The 12940-nt window shown below is 52.9% G+C and overlaps 2 protein-coding genes across 3 annotated transcripts; one reads left to right on the plus strand and one right to left on the minus strand.

Annotated features, from left to right (window-relative positions):
• The first annotated feature begins 1386 nt into the window (after nt 1-1386).
• Nucleotides 1387-6921, plus strand: RNF39 (ring finger protein 39). Its single transcript, XM_057555527.1, has 4 exons — nt 1387-1963; nt 3615-3637; nt 3854-3945; nt 5473-6921. Exons 1-4 carry the CDS (start codon nt 1478-1480, stop codon nt 6051-6053), a joined length of 1182 nt encoding a protein of 393 aa, XP_057411510.1. The 5' UTR covers nt 1387-1477; the 3' UTR covers nt 6054-6921.
• PPP1R11 (protein phosphatase 1 regulatory inhibitor subunit 11) lies at nt 6877-10083 on the minus strand. Of its 2 annotated transcripts, none has more exons than XM_057555529.1 (4): nt 9985-10083; nt 9732-9875; nt 8529-8637; nt 6877-8092 (listed from the first exon to the last, which is right to left on the minus strand). In XM_057555529.1, exons 1-4 carry the CDS (start codon nt 10018-10020, stop codon nt 7890-7892), a joined length of 492 nt encoding a protein of 163 aa, XP_057411512.1. In that variant the 5' UTR covers nt 10021-10083; the 3' UTR covers nt 6877-7889. The 2 variants fall into 2 exon arrangements, with proteins under 2 accessions (XP_057411512.1, XP_057411511.1); XM_057555528.1 differs by having other exon boundaries at nt 9976-10069.
• Between the last annotated feature and the right edge of the window lie 2857 nt (nt 10084-12940).

A 12940-nucleotide genomic window follows, 5' to 3' on the forward strand; every position in this document is an offset into this window, starting at 1 on the left:
AGAAGGATGCCTGGAGGAGTTGCCTAATAACATGCTGCTGCTTCATAAAGACTTACTGTTGTATTGCTGTTCTTATTGACAATAAAACTAATGACAGGGGGTCTCTTTGCATGTGTTCTTTGAATACGTCTATCTGTCCCTAAATAATCCTGGATGTCCATCCCAGTGATATTCAGTGGGTATGAGACTATTTGGGCATATCTGTGATTTTGCATTATATGAAAGTATCTGCCTATTTGTGCATTTTGGGGCATTTAGACATTGCTGGATGCACACGCATGTTTGTACAACAGTGTGTGTGATCATAGTTGTAGACATCTGAATGTTTACTTATTCACAGCCCCACAGGCGTACCAGACAGAAAGGCCTAGCATGAGAGAGGTGGAGGAACTAGGAAGAAGAGGGAGCAAGGAGGAAGGAAGGAAAGGAGGGAAGAGGAGAGGAAAGGAGGGAAGAGGAGAGGGAAGGAGGAAAGAGAGAGAGAGATGGAGGTGAGGGAAGAGGGCATGAGGAAAACTCTGGAAAAAAAAATCAGAAAGTAGAAGGGAGTTCTAGGGATCTGAAATTAAAAGGCGGCAGGGTGGAGTCACAGCAAGGCCATGAATCAGAAGATCTGGGTATGGCTCCACTTCAGGTCATTCCCTTACTGTGTGACCTTGACAGTGCCAGGTCTCTGGGCCTCAGTTGACCAAAAGAGTGAAAATAGACAACCTTTGGGTACATGCCAAAGGAGGAGAGAAAGAGAAAAGTGGAAATAAAAACATACACAGGGAAAAGAGAGAGAGACAACTAGAAAGAGAGACATAGGAAGAAACAAGAGAGGCCATGGGAGCCAGCCAGAGGTACAGCTGAGAGAGCCCTACGCTGACTCCTTGAGGTGGGAGTGTGGGCGCCTGCTCCCCACCCCTTACCCCACAGCTTCAGTGTCCTTAAGCCCTTAACAGGTAAGGCAGAAGGATGGAGAGGAGAGAGGCCTCTGGAATGACAGCCACATACCAACACTCAGAGGCCTGCCAAAGCCGCACAAACCAGGATCCGTGCTTCCGGGCCCCAGGCCCCCAGATGTAGGTGTGCCAGCCACCTGGAATGACTCATACCCTGGCGATGTGGGCACACATGCCAAAAGCGAGCCGGGGCGCCCTGCCCACCTGTACACCGCAGGCCAAGGGAGAGGCGAGATTCGGGCAATTCGGGGGGGTGACGGGGGCTACCCACCCCACACCTTGCTACCTTGCCCCCAGAGCGCCCCCTAGCGACCACCTCCTCGGCTCGAGACCTAGATTTCCCTTCCACCCTCCTCCAAACCTCACGGGGAAGCGGGAGAACCAGATGGGGTGTTACGCAAGGCCTGATGTTTACCTCCCGCAGGGGCCTCCTCCCTCCCTATAAAGCCTGACGTGGTGGGGAGATTGGCGGAGACAGACTGGTTGAAGAGAGAGGCGATCCCAGGAGAGCGCCAGAAAGCGTCAGAAAGTTAATGCGGGAGGCGGAGAGAGGAGCAGCGACGCAACCAGCAGCAGAGGCGCTCAGCCATCTGCGTAGCCCGAAGGTGGTCGCGATGGTCGCGGAAGGGACGGCGCCCGGACGCTGGCTCCCCATGGAGGCATCCGAGCTGCTGGGCCGGGGGCTGGTGCAGCGCCTGGAGCAGCTAGCGACGTGCCCGCTGTGCGGGGGCCCCTTCGAGGACCCGGTGCTCCTGGCGTGTGAGCACAGCTTCTGCCGCGCATGCCTGGACCGCCGCTGGGGGACCCCGCCGGCCACCGGCCCCGAGGTGCCCCCCACCGCCTGCCCGTGCTGCGGCCGGCCGTGCCCCCGCCGCAGCCTGAGGTCTAACGTGCGGCTGGCGGTGGAAGCGCGGATCAGCCGCGGGCTGCGGGAGAAGCTGGCCGAGCCCGGGGCCCGAGCGGGGAAACGCCGAGGGGGCCGCATCCCCACCACGGGCTGCCTGGACCCGCACGGAGAGGTGAGGCAGGGGTGCGCTTCGCGAGTCCGCAGCTGTCGGCCGAAGGGGCCATCCGCGGGCTCCCTGGGGAAGAGGGGAATGGCACCTCCCGAGCTGGGGCCCTTCTCGAAGTTTAGGCAAAAGATGGAGCTGGGGAGAGAAAAGCAGAGGACGAGGGGGCGGCAGCTGTCAAGTGAGAGATGCCGGGAAGGAGTTGACGCTTTGCCCAGAGCGAAGCTGGACGGATGCCTGAGTCTTGTGAGAGGGGCTGGAGGGAAGGGGTTGGGGCACTAGACAGAACACGAGGAGACCCCTAAGGCCCGGCGAAGAGCGCGGGAACTGGGAGGCTGGGGAAAGATGCCGCTAGGCGCCCCGGAGGCGGAGGCCCGGCGGAGGGGGGGTGCTGGGTGCCTGGGAGGTTGGTGAGGGAGATCAGAACTAGCCCAGCGGAGGAGAAGCAGGAGGGAGGATGGACAAAAAGCTGGAGTGGAGGGGCGGGGAAGGAGGCGGCTGTCAAAAGTTGGGAAGAGGGGAGGGAGGCAGATCCAAACTCTCCTGTAGTGTCGTAGGTTGGTCCCCGGGCTCCAGCCTGGGCCTTGCTCTGTTGTTACTGTCGTTCTCCGCTGCTCCCAGGGCCCCAGGCAGAGGCGGCCGCGGGTGGAGGCAAGGTCCGGGAAAACAGACGTTGGGACCTCTGGCTCCTCTCCACATCCCACCCCGATCACCCACCCACCTAGCCTCCCGCGTCCCTCCTGGGCCCTGACACTTTGGCCACCAACCAACCCCATTCCCTTGCCGACCCACAGGCGCCCCGCATTCCCGACTGGCTTCTCACCAGCAGCCGAGCCGGTCTCGAGTCTTGCTTCCACCCTTTGAAGTCTACATATATCTAATTAGTCTAGGTGTAATTGGCATAATTAGGCAAATTGCCTTTCCTCTCTCCCCTTCACCACCCTACTGGTCTGCCCCAGTCTTTCCCACTAGACTGCGAAGCGGGAAGAGGGAATCCTAGTATTTGGAGAGGGAGCGTCCAGCGCCCTCTCCTGGCTCTCCTGGTACCCTGCAGATCTGCTGGGCCTTCTGGGACACATCCAAGTCCAGCTGCTTCCTTGGTCAGGGTAGAGAGACACAGAACAAAGGGCCCAATAAACGACACTGGGCTTTTATGGCAAAAGGGGAAGCAGCTTTATTATAAGGCTTTTATAAATGAACTCTTAGCTTAAGGACTCTAAGTATGTGTTTGGTCCGTGTGATGGAGGAGGCGGGGGATACACCCTCAGGAAGGTGGATAAGGATGGGGGCCACTGAGAAAGAGAAGGGGGGGCGGGCGGGGAGGAAACAGGGAACGGTGAGGACTCTGGGGGCAAGAAAAAGGCCTGGATGAGGCGGGGGAAGGGGAACTGAGAGGCTTTGCGGCATGGCAAAGGGAGGAGGATGGTGGGGGTGGAGTCAGGAGGATGAGAAAGTGGTGACTGAGAGGAAGGAAAGGTCATGAAAGGGGAAGGGGGAGAATGAGAGGAAAAGGGAGCACAGGGGATAAAGAGGTGAGATCAGTCTGAGATGTGCGGAGGGACCTCACCAAATCATACCCAGCTACCTGAGGAGGCGGGGGGAGAGCTCCCCACAGTATGAAGCCCGGAGCTCACATCCATTTTTTTTCTGCCCACCCCAGGATACGAAGAAGACATGGAGAAGGTGAGTTCCATTTTTACTGTTTCTTCTTTTCCACGATCGGCTGCCACATCCGTCACCTTCTTACAGGAGCCACGTCTTTGTCCCCACTCACAGACAGGTTTTCTGGGTGTGGCCTCACCCTTTTCTGCTCCAGAGATGTGAGTGGGTTGGGGGTGGGAACATCAGAGGGCAGAGGGTGTCAACTAATTTCCTGACCCTTCTCCCTCATCTATCCAGGTTTGATGCCCCAACTCCCAAGTCATCTAACTCAGAGGACGATCTCCCTGAAGAATACCCAGTGGTCAAAAAGATGCTTCACAGACTGACGGGTAAGGAGGGCAGAAGGGAGGCAACTAAATGAGAGGCTGTTTTCAGTTTGTTCCCTTTTCTCTCTCAAATATGATCAAGTCCTTTTTGATGTCTGTATTAGTTTCCTAGGGCTGCCATAGGAAAGCACTGCACACCGAGTGGCTTAAACAATAGAAATTTATTGTCTCATGGTTCTAGAGGCAGAAGTTAAATGATTCTAGAGGTATAAGTCAAGGTGTTGACAGTGTTGGTTCCTTCTGGGGGCTGAGAGGGAGACTCTGTTCCAGGGCTCTGTCCTAGCTTCTCATAGCCTCAGGTGTTCCTTGGCCTGTGGATGGCATTCTCCCTGTCTTCACAGCATCTTCTCTCTATACACACTTGTCTTTGGGTCCAAGTTTCCCCTTTTTATAAGGACACCAGATATATTGGATTGGGGTCCACCCTAATGACCTCATTTTAACTTGATTACCTGTGTAAAGATTCTATTTCCAAATACAGTCAAATTCTGAGGTATTGGGGGAACTTCACAACTTTCTGGGGGGGGAACACAATTCAACCTATAACAAGGTCTACCCTTCATTCCTCATATTCCAGCTATTCTCTCCTCTTACCTGTTCATACACTCACACAACAGACCCCTGGGGGTCAGCTGCTTCTGGGGAATCCCTGCTGCCGCCACTTCTCATCACTCCCTTCCAGAAGTGTCCCAGGATTCCTGCGTCTCCTTGCCCCTGAGGCTCTGGGCCTTCTCTGCAGCTTCTGGGGAGTTCCTTCCATCACTTCCAAGGCTGCCCTCTGCCCTTCTTTAAACTGCCTAGAGAAGGTGCTCCTCCCTCTTGGTCACCCACCATCCCACCCAACCCAGATTGCTTCTAGCACCCCTAATCCAGAAATCTTTCCTCAAAGCACCCCATACACACAAGGCCAATGATTAGTTCTTTCTGGTCCCTTTGGCTATCATCACCTTCTCTCTCCTCTGCCCTGCCCTCCCTATAGAAATAGGCCTGTCTACTCCCACCTGTTCCTGTGGGTGGTGGGCTGGTTTCTCAGGATACTTTGGATTTCTCCCTCTGGCCCTCCCCTCTATCACGTGGGGTGATGGTATCTGGTATCAGTCTTCCTCTTTAGCTCCATCTTCTCCATCCTGTTGACCCAGCTCCCACCCCACCCCACCCCCCCCCCCCCGCCCCAGATGCTGCAGATTGAGGTATCAGTCCACACCCTCCCTAGAAGTCAGACGAGCCTCACTCTTCCACCAAGCCCGCAAACCCGGGCAACCCCTCCTTCAGTCTCTGCGCTGTGCCCCCTGGCCTGGGCCAGCAGGGTCCTTTTCCAAGTCCAATTCTCCAGAAGGAAGTGGCCCATCAGCACAGGTTGGGTCTTGCCCAAGCCTGCTCTTCATATGCCGTCACCCTCTTTGGTCCTACAGCCGCCTTTTGAGCTGCTGTGGGCCTCTTGTGTACCCTCTGCGCATCCTCTCCATCCTATCCCTCCTCTGACTCGGAAAGCCCGCTCACACGGTCCTCCCCCTGCTTTCTCCTCTCCAGCCGACCTGACCCTGGATCCTGGCACCGCTCACCGCCGCTTGCTGGTCTCCGCGGACCGCCGCAGCGTCCGACTGGCCCCACCGGGGACACCCGCACCCCGCGACGGCCCGGCGCGCTTCGATCAGCTCCCGGCGGTGCTGGGCGCGCAGGGCTTCGGGGCTGGCCGCCACTGCTGGGAGGTGGAGACCGCGGACACCGCCTCGCGCGGAGACTCTTCCGGGGAGGATGAGGACGACGGGGAGAGCCGCTATGCCCTGGGCGCGGCCGGGGAGTCGGTGCGACGCAAGGGCAAAGTAGGCCTATGTCCCGCGGGGGCTGTGTGGGCCGTGGAGGGTCGCGGCAGCCGCCTATGGGCGCTCACGGCCCCGGAGCCCACCCCACTGGGCCGGGCCGGGCCCCAGCCGCGGCGCATCCGCGTGGACTTGGACTGCGAGCGAGGCCGCGTGGCCTTCTACGACGGCCGTTCCCTGGACTTGCTCTTCGCCTTCCAGGCGCCCGGTCCCATGGGTGAGCGCGTCTTCCCGCTGCTGTGCACCCGCGACCCCCGCGTCCCCCTCTGCCTCGTGCCAGCGGAAGGCTGAGAAGCTCACCCACAACTCCTATTCTGGCTTGGTCCGAAATAAGGCTGCTTCCTCTTGGGCACGGAAATCCTTACGCATTCCAGGCATCATGTCCACGCCCATTGCCAGTGTATTGATAAGCACCCCCCCCACCTACATTGTCTGTTTTCTCCCAGATAGTTAGGACCTCAACTGGCCTCCAGTTTCCACATCCATGCCCGAAGCTTAATTCATTCCTGCCCCCTGCCCCCCCCCCCCCAAATCTTGGGATGGTTTTCTCCCTTGGTTACCCCAGTACTTCCCAAGGGATCTCTCCCCTTCTATCTTTCCCAGGCCTGAATTGGGGAACAGGCCCTGCCCCATCAGTACTGGTAATTGGCCCACGTTTAATACATAGAGGCCCTGCTGGTCAAACATTTACCTCCCACCCCTGCCTCTCCTCCTGGCAAAGAAGGGCCCAGTGCCCTCTCCACAGGTCTGAGGCTTGGGCTTCCCTGCCTCGTCCATTCTGAGGTTTCTCCTCAAGAGAAACAAAAGCCTCCTCCCCCAGAACAAGAGGCTTGACTCTGGCCTGGGCCTTAGGGCCCTCTTTCTGGGGGAGATGGGGGCAGGCCAGTTCTACTCCACCATGGCGGCTTGCTATGCTTACAGCCTTTTCCCATTAAGAACGTTCTTAAAACCTCCCCCCTGCACACTCACAACAAGCAACCAATGGTGCTACCTCTCCTTTCCTCAACCTGGGAATGGCCCAGACACCCCAAATTCACCCTTGTATATAGCCTCACTTCTTTCCCCATTTGTATAAATGGGCCCGTATTTAACACATTTTGTGATGTTGGGTTATTTATTTTGTGCATCTGTGGCAATAAATGAGATCTCAGTGGTGGTATGGATTTGACTGATCTCTGCACCTGTGCATGGCAAGAGGCCTGGAAAATGATATCCAGATCCCAGTAAGGGGTGGGGAAGGCCAGGACATCTGGGCTGGCAGAGACATCAAAGCCTAGGAAGGAAGGGGTGAGAGTGCATCTCTTTGCTCCCTCCCTGTTCCTTCCTCTCCCAGGGACCCAGGCCCCTGGGACCGTGTTGGATCTGTCTCCTAAGCTGGAAGACCAAAGGCTGAGTAGATAGTTAGCTCTAAGTGACCAGTCTTGAAGCCAGCTTTGTCAGAAACCCTAGGTCACACGAAAAGAGAGAGGGGAGAGGACATGATTATTTCTTTTTCCATTTCCCATTCTCCCAAGGTGAGAATGACAAAGACCTCTCTCTCTCCTAACTCCTCTTAAGGGCATGACGGGAGTGGGCAGGAGAGGAGGGAAAGGCTAGGAGCCCTGAGGTCTCACATAAGACCTCACATCCCACAGGCAAGGACTAAGAGTTAGGATGACATAAATACATTAGTGGAAAAGCTCTAAGCCAGGATTAACAAGCATAGCGGGGGGCAAGATTGCCTGGAATCTGACTAGGACCCTGGCAGTGAAAGCTGGGGCTGTTGGAAACCCAATTTAACTGTTTGGAACTCAAGTAGAGAGTGCAAGGGGCCAAGATAATTAGATCACAGGACAGGTAGTTTGGCAGTGAGAACAAAGGGAAAAGACTGGGACCAAGATGCCTGGATCCCTGAAGAGAGGAGGCAGAAATGAGGGCTGGGGAAACCCAGATGCTTGGGTTCTGGAATAGCAGCAAGTCAGAATTCCAGGATCTCTGTCCACCCTCCTCCCCCTCTTCCCTCTATAAGGCAGAGGAGAGGGGAGGAGGGGGCTGGAGAAGGGATCAAACCATGGGTTTAGTCCCCGAGTAGCCACATGAATACATTCAGGGCCAGACAGACACAGGAATGGTGGGGGAGAGAGGAATTTAGTGCTGCATTGGCCCTGGAGGGGGCTGGGAGGGGTCAGGAGGCTGGGGAGGGGTGGTGGGGCTTGGTCCCGGGGTTGCATGACGCCGTCCTTTGCGGTGGCCCCGTACACAGTGTGTATGACCACAGCCCTCCTCTTCCTCATCATCACTCTCCGTGGAGCTCTCGCCAAAGGCCCGAGGTTTCTCATAAATACAGCAGCCTGGATTTGGAGGGAGGAGCCCAGTTAAAAAGGAGGAAGAGATAAGATGGAGCATCAGTTCCATTCCCATTGGATCTCAGTAAAAATCCCTACTTTCACCATTTTCTCCTTCTACCTTCCAGGAACCAACTTCCCCAGGCCCACACTCTGGGACTCAGACACCCAACTCCCTCGTCCTTTCCAGCCAGGAATCCAAAGCTCCACTTATCCCACCTCAGATACCTCTTGACTTCAGGCCTTGGCACGTCCCAATTCAAGCCTCTCCCTACCTCTTTTCCTCTAACTTTAACCTTCTCTCCCTGATACTGGACCACCAGGACAGCCACAGGATTGTGAGTATCTGGGGGCTTCGTGAAGGTCAGCGAATGTGAGAAGGCAGCAGACATGCTGAGGGGAGCCAGGACTACAGGGTTACCGTGGGCCGACAATTACTCACATTTTGATGAGCGGCGGCCCATGTGTTCGTTGTCCACAGTGTCACTCGTCCATTCCACCTTTTTCTCTGGCTTCCGTTTCCGAAGTTTGATGGTTAGGCTCCGGTTCTCCTGGAACGTTAAGAAGGATGGGCATACCTAGCTAGTCCCCTCCTATTAACCTTTCCCACTTCCTCCCGGGGGCCTCCTCTCTTCCCTTCCCCAACTCAATCAGGATCAGACATAGTGCCAGAGGAGCTGAGTGCTGGGAGAAGATAAAATAGAACAGATTTTTGGCCTCAGGGAGTCCCTTGAGGAATCATGAAGTATTATTTCCTGTTCTTGGTAACCACTAGTATACAGAGAAGATACAATTCCTAACCTAGGAAAGGTCCCAGCAAATCTTCAAAGGAAAATATAAACCTCGCTGTTTCTCCGTCTTCCTCCCCAAATCATCCTTGGTGGTATTAATACATGGAAATTATTTTCTCAGTCACCAATGCCTAATCTTTGATCTCCCTTTCTTTTTTCTAGACCCACTATTCTTTTTCCCATTAAAGAAAGGACTCTGTTCTCACCTCTCTCATCCTCAAGCCCAGCCCTCCCCACTTGTTATCCACCTATCCCCCAGCATTCTGGCATCTCTAGTAACTATTACTCTAAACTCCCTTAGTCCAAGGGTTATTAAACCCAACACAACCTTCTCCCTTTGAAGTCAACTTAAGTTGTTTTTGCAAAAATGCTACATTTTTCTCTATTTATATCTCCTCTGATTTTTCAGAATACTATCTTAATCTTCCTTTTCTTGTTCCCCCATTCCCTCTGCTTCCTTTTACAATCATCCCTTCAACAAATATTTACTGATAAGTATGCTTCCAGTCAAATTCCCCTGCAGCTGGCCTCCAACCATGCTTTCTCACACAGCCCTTCATTTCCCCCCAGCACATCCCTTGCTCCTTAATCTCCAAATTCCCGTTCTTTCATTACTTATACACACCACCACTCCAAGCAGCATCACCTATATCCTAACTCTATTGCATGTCTCTTGACCAGCCATCTGCACCAACTCTGACACACCCAAAATTTCCCAATACCTTGAGATTCTCCCAACCCCACTTCCTCCCATATCCCCAGGCCCAGACCCTCCAGCAACTCTCCAAAGCCCTATCCCTTCCCTCCCGGTATCTCCCCAACCCGTAAACAGCACCGCCCCCCGCCTTTCTCACGGGCTCGGTTGTCACGGTAACCGTTGTCTCAGTGACGGTCTCACTCAGCCCGGCCCCTGCCTCCGCCATGGCTAAGGCTGAAGAGAGGGAGGAGGGGAGGAAGGGGGATGAGGCACCCTTCTGTCTTTTCTGTGTCTTTGAGATCTAAGAGAATCGGTATCGGATTCAGATTAGTAGCCAGGATCCTCCACCTTCTTTTTTCCCCCTCCTCCTGGGCCTCCGCTGCCCCACCCCTGGGGATAACCTGTCCAACCCCACTTCCGGATCTCCGCTTCCGGGTGTGACGCATTCTGTGGTCCCCCTTTTCTCTTCCTGGCACTAAATGCGTCAAAGCTCAAGGTCGCCGGATTAGTTCCGCCGTAATGTGACAGTGCGCAGGCGCCGCAAGGAGGCTACGCAACTTTGGCGGAAGGGGCGTCACTGCGATGTGGGAGCAGGGGCGGGGCGATCAAGGGCAGCACGCTCATGCACCAGAGATTGAGCAGGAACCTGCGGTCAAGGAGGGTAGAGTCGGGCTTCGCGCTGCAGACTGGTTACCGCACGTGGTTCAGATGTCCAGTAGCTGAGTCCATCCCACCCCCATCCCTGGCTGTGTGGGAGCGCGGAGAAAACTAAGGGGCAATAGTAATGATCCTACCACGGCCTAGCTTCGTCTTCTTATTGTTTCGTCTGGGAATTAGAGAATCGAGACCTGGGAGCAGTTACAAACACACTTGATTAAGAATCTGGGTTGAGCTTCCCTAGTGGCACAGTGGTTAAGAATCCGCCTGTCAATGCAGGAGACACGGGTTCGAGCCCTGGTCCGGGAAGATTCCACATGCCGCGGAGCAACGAAGCCCGTGCACCACAACTACTAAGCCTGCACGCCACAACTACTGAGCCTGCATGCCGAGAGCCCGTGCTGCGCAATGAGAAGCCCATGCACTGCAACGAAGAGTAGCCCCAGCTCGCTGCAACTAAAGAAAACCCAAACGCAGCCAAAAAGAGAAAACCAAATACCGTATGCAGCCAAAAATAAAATTTTAAAAATAAACAAATTTATTTAAAAAAAAAAAAAAAAGAATCTGGGTTTTAATCCTCGCCCTGTGCTTGTAGGTGTTCGAGCAGGGCACAATGCGCCTTCAACTTGGATTTTTTCCTTTCACTGTGCTGTAACTTGAAGATGGAGGCGTATAAAACACTCAGACCCTGCGTTTTAGCTCCCAGTCTAATGGGAAAGACTGGCATAAATACTAACAGAAATATAAGACATTGGAATATTAACAGATGTAAGTCTCATCTGTGAAACTGAATTTAGTTACATACTGCCTACCCTTGCTCTGGGGTGGAGATGAGTAAGATTAAGCACAGAAGTTGTCATAAATTACAATATAGGCCAGTTTATAAGATAAAAATATGTGTATGTTTCTCAGGGAGCACAAGAGTGGCAAAAAGAGAACAGGAAGGCAGACAAATGGGCTTTTTAGGTAAAGAAAGCAGCTTACAAAGTCGTAGTTGTCCGCACTGAAGGAAATGCAGTTTCGTACTGAAGAGATGTAAGGGGAGTGCCAAATGGTGATTGACAGGTGGGCGTGGTTATATAAGACGCCCTGTATGCTTTGCTAAGAAACTTGCACTTTATCCAGTCGGTGAAAGGCTTAAAGCAGGGTAGAAACATGAACAGATTTGTTTTAGATTTCAGGAGTGAGGCAGGAAAGTCAATTACCAGAACTGTTCAAACATACAGTGGAGAAAACTGCCCTGCCCATCCCTCCAAGTTGCTGTGGGATCAAACAAGATAGTGTATGTTAGAGAGCTCACAATATATAAAGGGCCGCACAATTACAAGATAATCGTTACCATCATCTCTTGGTCGCCATTTAAACCAAGGAATGCAGGAATCAGCATTCCCAGACTGAAATTTGAATGTTTATTGTGCCTGGACGTAGCATTTGCTTCCCTTTTTTTTTTTAAAGGCATGCCTTTTTTTTTTAGAAATTCACGTTCTTTTATTTATTTATTTATTTATGACTGTGTTGAGTCTTCGTTTCTGCGCGAGGGCTTTCTCCAGTAGTGGCAAGTGGGGACCACTCTTCATCGCGGTGCGCGGGCCTCTCACCGTTGCGGCCTCTCTTGGTGCGGAGCACAGGCTCCAGACGCGCAGGCTCAGCAATTGTGGCTCACGGGCCCAGTTGCTCCGTGGCATGTGGGATCTTCCCAGACCAGGGCTCGAACCCGTGTCCCCTGCATTGGCAGGCAGATTCTCAACCACTGCGCCACCAGGGAAGCCCTGCTTCCCTTTTAAGTTTCTGGTTTGAACTGAAAAAAGCAAGATACAACTCAGCATGTATAGTAAATCCCATTAAAAAAAAAAAAAAACAAATATCTCTGTGGAATGGGATTCCTTTTGATTTTTACTTTTTTCTTTCTACCTTTCTATATATGAATCTATTACAATGTAAAAAATATATATATATTACATTTATCTCAAGAGCAATAAAAAAAATTTCCAAAATGTCCACCTGTATCTCAGAGCGTCAGACTTTTTATTGTCCAGACTTACATATCAACTGAATCTGGTTAAGTCTTCTGTTGAATCTCCCACTATCCAAACTCCCACTCTTTGTTTCCCTAAACTCAGGAACCAAATAGATTTAGATAATGAGGGAGTACTTATAATTGCCTTTTTTTTTTTTAATTTTTTTATTTTATTTTTGTCTGTGTTGGGTCTTTGTTGCTGAGCGCAGGCTTTCTCTAGTTGCGGCGAGCGGGGGCTACTCTTCCTTGCGGTGCACGGGCTTCTCATTGCGGTGGCCTCTCCTGTTGCGGAGCATGGGCTCTAGGTGCGCGGGCTCAGTAGTTGTGGCTCGCGGGCTCTAGAGCACAGGCTCAGTAGTTGTGGCACACGGGCTTGGTTGCTCCGCAGCATGTGGGATCTTCCCGGACCAGGGCTCGAACCCGTGTCCCCTGCATTGGCAGGCGGATTCTTAACCACTGCACCACCAGGGAAGCCCTAGAATTACCTTTTTATATTAACCTCATTCCTGGCTCCATTTTTTTGTCCTTGTTTTTTGTTTTATTTATTTTTTCCCCTTTTTCTTTTTGTTGTACTAATTTATATTCTCTTTTTGTAGCTGATATATTTGTTGAAAGGACAAATACATCTCTCTAAGCTAATATAAATTTCTTTTGGAAGAAGACAGATTATAAATAACATACATACGTCTGGC

This window comes from Balaenoptera acutorostrata, chromosome 10 (assembly GCF_949987535.1).
Source record: "Balaenoptera acutorostrata chromosome 10, mBalAcu1.1, whole genome shotgun sequence".
In the NCBI taxonomy this organism is placed as follows: Eukaryota; Metazoa; Chordata; class Mammalia; order Artiodactyla; family Balaenopteridae; genus Balaenoptera; species Balaenoptera acutorostrata.

Excerpts from the sequence above, each read along its gene's own strand:
- RNF39 (XM_057555527.1), top strand. The coding sequence starts at position 1,478 with ATGCGGGAGGCGGAGAGAGGAGCAGCGACGCAACCAGCAGCAGAGGCG. Across the intron at positions 1,964-3,614 it reads GCCTGGACCCGCACGGAGAG|GATACGAAGAAGACATGGAG; the intron begins GTGAGGCAGGGG and ends TGCCCACCCCAG. Across the intron at positions 3,638-3,853 it reads ACGAAGAAGACATGGAGAAG|GTTTGATGCCCCAACTCCCA; the intron begins GTGAGTTCCATT and ends TCATCTATCCAG.
- PPP1R11 (XM_057555528.1), bottom strand. The coding sequence starts at position 10,020 with ATGCGTCACACCCGGAAGCGGAGATCCGGAAGTGGGGTTGGACAG. Across the intron at positions 8,638-9,731 it reads TTACCGTGACAACCGAGCCC|GAGAACCGGAGCCTAACCAT; the intron begins GTGAGAAAGGCG and ends TTAACGTTCCAG. Across the intron at positions 8,093-8,528 it reads GGGCCGCCGCTCATCAAAAT|GCTGCTGTATTTATGAGAAA; the intron begins GTGAGTAATTGT and ends CTCCAAATCCAG.